The 11346-nt window shown below is 37.8% G+C and overlaps 1 protein-coding gene across 1 annotated transcript in view; it reads left to right on the top strand.

The window, feature by feature from the left end:
- Positions 1-11346, top strand: part of fndc3ba (fibronectin type III domain containing 3Ba) — a 136069-nt gene that overhangs the window by 28932 nt on the left and 95791 nt on the right. Inside the window, exon 2 of the mRNA XM_024268406.2 lies at positions 5921-6066. Within this exon, the coding sequence (XP_024124174.1) occupies positions 5950-6066 (117 nt within the window). The 5' untranslated portion in view covers positions 5921-5949. The remainder of the gene's footprint in view (positions 1-5920; positions 6067-11346) is intronic.

Raw genomic sequence — 11346 nt, 5'->3', positions numbered from 1 at the left:
AAAAAAAAAAAAAAAAAAGAGAGATGGCCATGAATGCAAATCCACATTTTCTAAACGCTAAAGGAAGACCATATAGGGTTTGATCAGTAGAAAACTGTTAGAGGTTGCCGACCTCTGGCCTAAACCGTACCGTACGGCTCATTGAAAATGTGGATGTGTTTTAACAGTAGGAGTTATGAAGGAGGAGTAGAATGCAACAACCACCTCCATGGAATCAGTCTTAACGCCTCGTTCCTTTATCTACCGAACCGTTGTGTTCTATAAACCAAAGATTCTGCTTTAAACCCAGCTGCCACCTTTCATTTTAGCTTTGTTGTGACTAGTAACATGTCCAGAAGGTTCCCAGCTTTTATAGCCTGATGTGACCCTGTCTAAAATTGACCAAAAAAGCATAAAAAAGAAGAATAAGGTCTTATTTTGTAAAAGAGCCACACAAAACTGTATTGTTAAGCAGGTCATTGCTGGGTTATTTGGCTGTCAGGAAGATGTAAAAATGTGTGTCTGTGTTTGTAGACACAAATGTGACTTACTGGAAGTAAGTCAGACAGTCTGTTAGGTGTTTGTGAGTTAGGCCTCATCAGGACGGGCAAACTGGAGTCATTGGGCGTGTGCATGAGTAACGCCTGTCGTCTTATTAGCTCACTGAATTTGTGTGAGCCTCATTTCTGTGAGCTTCACTCTATAGATCTTTTATATCATCCGTATACGAGGCGTTTTGTTTAAAGACAGACACGTGTAACACTCCCGCACACAGACTCTTCTACACACTACATTCATACAAGTCGTTGATTGTTTTCTAGGTTCAGCACCACATTTATTTTAGTTGAATATTTCCTCCCGGCGACAATATCTGCACCTTATTCCTCCGGCATCCCTCCATCGGAAACCGCTCTGAGGATTTCTGAAGCTGTCACCGGCAGATTACATGTGGTTAAGATCCCTCTGGTAAAACAAACGCTTCTATTCATTCATCGATGCATAAAATGTCCAGTTATGTGCGCTGCATCCTGTGGGAAACGCGCTCCAAACAGCTGCTGCAAGTGGAAGTGCATCTATAGGCGTAGAGTTACAAAATCAACAGAGCAGTTCTCAGTGTAGTGGAAACGCACACTGTAATTTCACAATTCAGTTCCTGCGGCCTGCAGCTAAAAGCTCATTTTTAATTTGAAGGCTGACGGGGAAGACGCCATAATGTTGCATGAAGTCGTTTTTAATCCAAACGGTACACTTTTACTTAAAAATACGACTAGGATAGGCTCCAGCAGCCCTGTGACCCCATAAGGGATAAAACTGTTTCCAAAAATGGATGGTTGGATATATTTTAGAATGAAAAATGGAAAGAAAATGAGAATATGATCTTAGTGCAAATTGACCCATCATGAAAAATCCTTAATAAAAACATAAAAACTACATTTCCAAAATGATAAGAAAGAAGGCCAATCTAAAGAAACTTTAAAATAACATCCTTAAAATTGAACCAACATTTAAAGTGAAATTTGATTTTTTTTTTTCTATCGTTGGTTAGGGAGTAAGAGGATTTTGATTTATATTAATATTATTTTCCATATTTTTAGATCAAAGCTCTTAACAAGACCCAAAAATGTATTGATTTTGGAGAGATTTTAGATAAGTTCTATTAAAATATCTTGAATGTAGTTTTACTGTATCGTGTACATGTCGTGTGGGCGATAGAAAAGTGTCATATCATTCCATTTCTCTCCTATCGTTTATATTGTTTCTAACCTAATTTGATCAATTATTATGCCAAATATATCATTAAATAGCCTGAGACAATTGCATAGGTGTTGCCTTGTCAGTGCACAAAAAAAATGTATATAAGTGACTTTTTTTGCTATAGTTAGGAAAGTAAGCTATGACATTTTTATTCAGAGAGTAACTGAAAATACACTTTATTGTGATATATATCGATATTGTGATATAAAATGATTCATATCGTGATATCGCCCAGTAGTATTCTCAATATAGTTTGCAGAGTGCAGCTGAATTCTGATTTTCATAATTTTCAGTTTTCATAAAACTACAACACGAACATTGGGTTCTTGGAAGAAATCGCTGACTTCCTCCTTTCCTCTTCACACTGTCATCTTGAGTTACTTATTCCCCTCTGCTCTCTTCTCCATCTCTCTTTCCTGGCAGAGCTGACAGCGGTGTTGCCATTAGTCTGCGATGTGTCCTGGATGTGTGTGTGAGAGAGGCTGGATGGCCGGGCTGAGCTGGGAACGGGGCTCGGATTGGGGAGGAGGGAACAAAGTGGAGGAATGAAAGAAGGCGATGATTGAAAAAGCCTAAAAGACGCTGAAAAGATGATGCAAGTGTGTATTTACTCAGCAGCTGCACGAGCGCCGGCGGTATGATCCACTAACCCTTGAAGCGACCTTGTTGGTGCCTGAAGAGAACCAGCTGAAAGAAACAAAAAACACGCACACACAGCTGGTCGTGGAAGACATCTCCACATGCGTGCGCATCTTCATGTGGTGTGTTTTGTCTGGCGGATATCGAATGGCTTTCTTCTACTTACCTAGATTACAGGAAATCCTTAACACATACAAACTCTGTGCTGCGTGTATGTGTTTACCAATATAAGCTTGAAGCCATTTGTCCAAAGCTCTTTAGCAGTTGTTTCTGCAGCAGCGTTGAATTCAAACACCTACGTCATTGGGTAATCTTCATCTGGCACAGACGGCGTGTTACGTGAATACTCTTTTGGTTTATCCATCGGGAGACGGCACATGCTGCTGCGACGCACCGATCCTGTTAGTTCAGTCGTCTGACTGATATTTGGTTTTCTAAGTGATTTTCCGTACGTTTTTCGGCAAGTAAAAACCCAATTATTCAATCAGATTTCAGCAATCTTGGTATCAAAACGTTCATCTTGTTCAGGACATTACTGCTTGTACTTTGGGTATTCATAAACTTTATAATTTTTTAAATATTGAGCAAAATATGCCCCATCGGGAATAAATTCAAGAAAGTCTTCAAAGTTGCATTACTTTTAACAATGCTAGTGTGAATTCTTTTTGCTGAAAGTAGTTGCTGAAGCTTTTGCTGAAAATGCAAAAAGCAAAATGTTACATTTGTTTAAAAGACTTCAAATTTTGCTGTAGAACTATGAAAGATTGTTGAAGTTGGCCTACATTTCTAAAAAAAAAAAATTAAGTAAAATAGCTTAAAAATCCCCAATACATACCAATTTTGCAAAAACATTTGGTGTGTTGCTTAAATATTAGCTAAACTCCAAATCATCCCAAAAAAACCCTATGCCAAATTAGCCAAAAAAGCTAGCTCATTTCTTAAACACTAGCTAAACTCTAAAATAGCCTAAAAATCTTCAGTAAACTAAATTAGACAAAAACGTTAGCCTGTTGCTAAAATAGAAGCTAAACTCTAAATTAACTTAAAAACCCCCAGTAAATGCCAAATTAGCCAAAAACAAGCTAGCTCATTGCTTAAATACTAGCTAAACTTCAAAATAGCCTAAAATGCCTCAATAAACGAAATTAGTCAAAAATGTTAGCTTCTTGCTAAATTAGCTAATAAAAATCTTAGTAGATAACAAATTAGCCAAACATGTTTGGATGTTGCTACAATTGAAGCTAAACTACAACTTTTTGAAAATTTTTATAAAAGATTAAAATATAACCCATTAATATACTTAAAGGCTTATTGATAATCTTCTTTAACATTTTTACATTTATAAATAAAAGCAGCAGTGTCCTGAAAAAGATGAACATTTTGACACCAAGATTGCTAAAATCGCTAAAAGTGTGATTGAGTTTTTACGTGCCAAAAAATGTACGGAAAGGAGCAAAGTTTGGCTAATATTTTAGCAACGTGCTAACGTTTTTGGATACAAGCAACAAGCAAACATTTTTGACAAATTTAATTTTTTCTTTTTTCTTTTTTTCAGGAATTTTGGGCTATTTTGAAGGTTAGCTAGTATTTAAGCAACATGCTAGCTTTTTTGGTTAATTTGGCATCAACTGAGATTTTTATAGGCAATTTTAAAGTTTAGCTTCTTTTTAGCAACAAGCTAACATTTTTGACTAATTTACTTTTTTTTAAGGAATTTTGGACTATTTTGGATTATAGCTCAACATGCTAACTTTTTTGGCTAATTTTGTGATGTATTTATCTACTGGGTTTTTTAAGCTAATTTAGAGCTAAGCTAATATTTTAGAAACATGCTAACATTTTTGGCTAATTTGTTATCTACCGGTGTTTTTTAAAGGCTAATTTCAAGATTGGCTTCTATTTTAGCAACATGCTAATGTTTTTAGCTAATTTGTTGACTACTGAGTTTTTTTGGCTAATTTAGAGTTTAGCTTCTATTTTAGCAACATGCTAATGTTTTTAGCTAATTTGTTGACTACTGAGGTTTTTTGGCTAATTTAGAGTTTAGCTTCTATTTTAGCAACATGCTAATGTTTTTAGCTAATTTGTTGACTTCTGAGGTTTTTTGGCTAATTTAGAGTTTAGCTTCTATTTTAGCAACATGCTAATGTTTTTAGCTAATTTGTTATCTGCTGGGGTTTTTTTAGGTTAATTTAGAGTTTAGCTTCTATTTAAGCAACAGGCTAATGCTTTTGACCAATTTAGTTTACTGAAGAATTTTAGACTATTTTTTAAGCAATTTTACTACTAATTTTTCAGAAATTCAGGTCAACTTCAGCGCTCTTTCATAGTTCTTTAATGAAATCTCCAGTCTTTTATCAAATTGAACTGTTTGCAATATATTCAGCATTTTCAGCAAATCCTTTCAACAACTACTTTCAGCAAAAAGGATTCACTCTAGCATTATCACAAGTAATGCAACTTTGCTAGCTTGTATCTGTAAACACATCCTCTTTGATCATGAACGGAGCAAACCCTGATGAGGACCACGTGCACGGCAGACGCATGTCACCGGGGTTTCTTTGTAATCTTGCCCCGCAGCCACTGAGGTGATACCGTGTTATTTTCCACTTAACATCAATGACATTCGCTGCGGTTTTCTAATTTTTCTCCTCATGGTTATGCTTTTTGGTTTTACTCCTTTATTATGCAAGAAGAAACGCCGCGTCCAGATTTAGTTTCCACTTAGTCGGCACAAATGGCCTCAGAAGATGGCTGGGAAAGGGGGACAGGTTGGGTTCCAGTTGGCGGTACGGTTCTTGGCCTTGGGGGCGCCTAACGTGTCAAATGTTTAAATAAAGGAGAAATTATGCCTAATGCTGTTTTGTGAATGTGTCTCTGTGCTGTAAAGCAGCTTTCTAGGGCCTTCTAAGACCAGAAATGCCAAATTAAAATTTATCTTTAAAATAATTCATCACTATTCAGTTATAAATCCTAATATTTTTTATCCAGTTTTTCGTTTTTGCAGGTTTTCAAGTCTAAAAGTGAACTGTTTGATCTGTGCTCTCCCCTTTCATCTGATTGCTTTTAAATCATAGTTTTGGTATCTGTTCAAAAATAAAGAAAACAAAGTGCACCCTGGATAATCCTGGAATAATACCCGTCTTTGCTTTCATAAAGCCTTGATCTCTTTGCGTCTGAATTATCCAACTGCACATCTACTGCAATAAATCTTTTCTATGTCTATTAGCAGAAATTTGTCTTGAATCTTGTATAAATGTCTCTAAATCTGGAGTGAAAACTGCATTACAGCATTGATAGGAGCTCCTTAACAATGCAAAGTGGTTTTCATGCTCTTCTGAAGTGTAAAATTGATTTTTCTGTAACTAAGCTGCACAGTAAACACTCGTATTCTCTGCATATTTTCTGGCACATAATATTTTAAAATTGATTGTAGAACAGTTTTAGGAAATAGAAGATACTAGCTTTGTGTCTGGTGCAGATTTTATATAGGCTGAGAGGACAAAAAGAATTCCTCTGGCTGATATTTCCACCTTTGTGTTTCCAGGTAGGACAGTTCAGTGAATTTCTCCATGAATGTACGTCACAATGATGATGACAGACCAGATTCCACTGGACTTGCCTCCGCCTCCCCTCCTGAACGGGGAGGTTCCTCTCATGCCTCACATGGTTAATGGCGACGCCACGCAGCAGGTGAGCACGTTTATTGTCGTAAAACACTCACACATCTGTCATTTGCTTGTATGAATAACAAAAATATACATACTGCATGTTAGGAGGTATTTATATGCAAATGTACTAAAGTACATTAGTAAGAAAAAGCTGCTTAATTTACTTGTCTGTTCTTAACGATGAATTTTACATTTTTAAATGTTAAAGTTATATATATATAATACTTCTTTAAATATGCTGAAAGTCATTTTAGAGTATCTACATTTAAAAAAAAATAAAATATCAATCTGGTGGTAATTCAAGAACAAAATAATAGATGGACAAACACTTATTCATGGGTTTGCTCCATTGACTGTATATGAGAACTGGACCGCATGAGTGTGACATCACTCATAGTAAAGTGGCTTAGTTACGGCTCCAACCAAACAGTCATTTCAGTCGTCATTTTTTTCCTCGAGATACGGACGCCGCCATGTTAGAGCCAGATGTTGTCAGTAAGCAGTGATTGGTCTGAGTCGATCTGCATGATTGTTTCTATGGCAACCACTCTTGCCAATCAGGAGTGAGCTCGTTTGAAGTCCACGCCCCTCCCTTCCACCTAAAAGAGGGGTCGAGGGGAAACCTGCCAATCAAACTGCTTTTATTGAGGCATCTGATTGGCCGATCTTTAACTTAAATAACGTGTACTTCAGAAAAAAATAGAAATAAATAAAAAAATATAAATATGATTATCAGGAAAAAACAAATGTGGTTACTGATTAATAGAAGTTTATTTCTCTATAGAAGTATTACTATTTTGGCTTCTTGGAACCAGTGGGTACTTCCTGTTTGGAATGCAGTGGGGGAGGGGGTCACTCAGTCCAGTTCTTACATACAGTCAATGATTTGAATGAATAAAAAAGTGGGCGTGGCTTCTTCTTTAATCATTTTTGATTAAAAAAATATATTTTATCAATGAAGATATTAACTAGGTTTGTTTAAAATAATACAGTGTAGTTTGCAGTTTCATTATTATTACAAACTTATTTTTATTTAATCTATTTAGACATTTTACTTTAATTTTCATCTTCTATACTTTTAACTCATATTTTCATCTCCTTATTTTGTTACTTTCCAGATCTCTTTCCTTAAATGATTTATGGGTATCGGAAAATACCTATTGATTAAATATGGTATTTAAAAGCTTTTTTATTTATTTAACATTAATTCGTTCTGCTACTGAGCTTTCAGATTTATTATAAATTTTCTCCTATCTTGTTGTAGATAAATCTGTGCCGTTCAATAATAAACCACTTTGTCCTGCTAGTTCCCGTCTCAGCTTTTCCTTGTGGGTTTTCTGCTGCAGGTTACAAAAACTCCAGCTTTTAAGGTGGGGAATAAATCATAAAAACAAACAAAAACCCTTCTAGTAAGACACAGGTATTGTGGTGCACACCGCTCCGCTGTACAGACATGTTTCAAACAGCATTACTGACTGAATTCCTCCACTGATTGATCCCAAAATCCTGTGCTTGGAAAAAAAAAAGAATACGTTTGGTTTCAACCAGTTTTATCCGAGCCAGCTGGATCCCCTTCAAAGAGCCGAACTCCACCCGAGCTCTGCACAGACAGAAATGAAGCGATCAGTGTACTTAAACACGACCCACTCAAGTGACTTTTGATAATTTCTCTTTGTTGAAGGTACTTTTTTAATACCACGTGCTTTTGCTAGACGAGAAGAAAGAAGATCCACATCCCATTCGGCCTGTTCCCCTCACACAGGAAGCTCAGTGGGAGTGTTATGGCTGCGACACATAACAGTTATGGGGGTTTTTGGCAGGCGTGCACAGCAGTTAGGGAGCTCTTTTTTTAACCAACCTGCAGTTTAAGCGCTGTTTTCCCAGCGTGGAATCAAAGATTTGGACTGACGATTATACAGATTTGCCCGGGCGTTGGGGGGGTATATTTGTGCGCATGTCCTGGTCTGTCGTGCACTGCAGCGACTGCACGGCCACACATGAGCGTCTGTGTTGAGTCTGAGTTGTGTTTGTCAATCAGCTGTTTACCTGCCCACAGCTGTTTAACTGTCTGCTGCTAATACGCCCCAGAAAACAGGACAAAAACAAGACCGGTCTGTCACATTTTAGGGGTTTTCATTTCAGCTTTATTCAGTGTTAATGTTCCTCTCTGAAAATGTTCAAACATTTCTATAGAAAAAGATAAAAATGTGCTTGAGGTTGGTGTTGGCCTGTGTGTTGTCTCTGTGTTCCTGTGATGAACTGCTGACCTGCAGCAGAAATCATTGACCCTAAACAGCATGGACAGGGTCACCATGTGGTGTCGCTGCTGGAACACAGAGGTAGCAGTGTCCAGCATGGTCATCCATCCATCCATCCATCTATTCATCCATCCGTCCATCCATCCGTCCATCCATCCATCCATCCGTCCGTCCGTCCTTTCCATATTTCTGTCCGTCCATCTGTCCATCTATCCATCCTTCTGCCCGTGCATCCATCCCTCCGTCCGTCCATCCATCCCTCCGTCCGTCCATCCATCCGTCCTTCATCCATCTGTCTGTCCATCCATCTATCCGTCCATCCGTCCTTCTCTCCAACCATCTGTCAATCCGTCCGTCCGTCCTTCTGTCTATCCATCCAGCCGTCTGTCCGTCCATCCATCCGTCTGTCCTTCTTTCCATCTTTCTGTCCATCCATCTGTCCATCTATCCATCCTTCTGCCTGTCCATCCATCTGTCTGTCCTTCTGTTCATCCGACCATCCGTCCGTCCGTCTGTCTATTCCTCAGTCCATCTGTCCGTCTGTCCTTCTGTTCATCCATCTGTCCGTCCATCCATCCATCCTTCATCCATCTATCCATCCATCTGTCCTTCATCAATCTGTCCATCCGTCCTTCCATCCGTCCTTTCCATCTTTCTGTCCATTCATCCGCCCGTCCATCCATCCGTCCTTCATCCATCTATCCGTCCGTCTGTCCATCCATCCGTCCTTCATCCATCTATCCGTCTATCCGTCCTTCTGTCCAACCATCTGTCCATCCGTCCTTCTTTCCATCCTTTTGTCCATCTGTCCGTCCTTCTGTCCATGTATCCTTCTGTCCATCCATCCTTCTGTCCACCCATCCATCCTTCTTTCCATCCTTCTATCCATCCATCCATCCTTCCTTCTGTCCGTCTATTCATCCATCCATCCTTCATCCTTCTGTCCACCCATCCATCCATCCATCCTTCCTTCTGTCCACCCATCCATCCATCCATCCATCCATCCTTCTGTCCGTCTATTCATCCATCCATCCTTCATCCTTCTGTCCACCCATCCATCCATCCATCTGTCCGTCTATTCATCCATCCTTCCTTCTGTCCACCCATCCATCCATCCATCCATCCATCCCTCCGTACTTTTGACCACTCAGTGGAAACGAGGCTCAATTCTCCCCATGAAGTATATTTTTGGATATTGGGTGGAAGTCGGAGCGCCTGGAGAACAAACTCCACACAGCAACGTCCCACACGGGATTTGAACCAGGATCTTCTCGCTCTGAGATCCTAACCAATATGCCACCATGCAGCCAGCCTTGGTTCCCTTCTGTTTGGTGGAAATGTGAAACGTAATAAAATCGATAAAGTTGGGCTCCAAAATGAGTGATCTTGAAAAGTTAAAAACGTAAACAAGGATTTTGACTTTTAAAGACAGATCAGGAAAATGATCTCTTGTATATAACATAAGAACATAAAACAAGTCATTTTATTTTTGAAGAAAAGTGTTCACACTTCATCTTAAAGGGTCCAGATGACCCCTCGTTACATTTATGAGCGATCCCTCCCATGACAAAGGTGGACAGGATTTCATGTCTACATGTTTGTTTTAGTTATATTAGTTGTTTTGCTACATGGTCATGTATCGATGTCATGTCGTCAATATTTATCAATAATATCGCACATTGCAAGTTTTTTTTATATTTTGCAGCCGTATTTTTTATTATTATTTGTTTTTTGTAAAATCACAATTTTTGCTTTACAATTGCACAATTTGATGAAGAGACTAGTTGAAAACAGTAAAAATGATCTTGATGAACGAATCAATGTAGTTTTTAAATTGTTGATTCAAATTGAAAAGTAGGATACATTTTATGTTCTACATAACCAGAATCAAGAAGAACTTTGTACACCCAACCCTAAGACATAGAAAAGAAAACCTTCGACTGAACAAGCATCATCTGCTATTATTCATCATGCTGTTTTCCACTGACATCCTAAAAGCACCGTGTGTGTCAGCGTCCATAAATAGGGTCAGGAAGTCTTATGGTACTAAATGCTATTCTATTGAAACTAATTTTATTCTGCAGACAAAGAAAAAAAAAGGTTTCTATGGACTTCAAGGGATGAACACTTTTTTAGTAGGTAGAGTTAAAAAAAATAATCAGTGCGTCCCCAACTTAACTGCCTTGTACAATGTCCTGATAAACATCCAGGTATATTTAGACTAGTGCTGCCACAAATGATTATTTTAATAGTCGACTAATCACCGATTATTTTTTCAGATTAGTCTGGTCATGCACAAAGGGGATGTAAAACACACATCATTAGCTTTTAACTTACTAAAAACTAGCTGTATAGTATTACCTGCAATATTGCTAGTGTGAATAAACCGAAATTGGCCGCTGAAGATGCTGAAATTAATATGCTAAAAACGCAGAAGTTGATAGCTGTAATCGCTAAAGCTAGTTGCTGAAAATGCTGAAGCTGATAGCCAACTAAAATATTAATTAAATGCTAAATTAGCTTAAAAAAACTGAAAAAAGCCTAAGTTAGCCAAAACAGCTAGCATGTAGCTGAAATATTAGCTAAATTCCAAATAGCCTAAAAATGGAAAAAAATCCTAAATTAGCCGAGATAGGTAGCATGCAGCTGAAATATTAGCTAAACTTCAAATTAGCCTAAAAACCTAAAAAAAAAATCCTAAATTAGCCGAAGTAGCTAGCATGTAGCTGAAAAATTAGCTAAATTCTAAATAGCCTAAAAAACAGAAAAAAGCCTAAAGTAGCCAAGATAGCTAGCATGCAGATGAAATGTTAGCTAAACTTCAAATTAGCCTAAAAACTTGAAAAATATCCTAAATTAGCCAAAGTAGCTAGCATGTAGCAGAAATATTAGCTAAACTCCAAATAGCCTAAAAAACCTGTATAAGCCTAAATTAGCCAAGATAGCTAGCATGTAGCTGAAATATTAGCTAAACTTCAAATTAGCCTAAAAACCTGAAAAATATCCTAAATTAGCCGAAGTAGCTAGCATGTAGCTTAAATATT

Source organism: Oryzias melastigma, linkage group LG22 (genome assembly GCF_002922805.2).
Source record: "Oryzias melastigma strain HK-1 linkage group LG22, ASM292280v2, whole genome shotgun sequence".
NCBI classification, from domain to species: Eukaryota; Metazoa; Chordata; class Actinopteri; order Beloniformes; family Adrianichthyidae; genus Oryzias; species Oryzias melastigma.
Note: the sequence above shows the minus strand (reverse complement) of the source record. Positions and strands in the feature narration are given on the sequence as shown.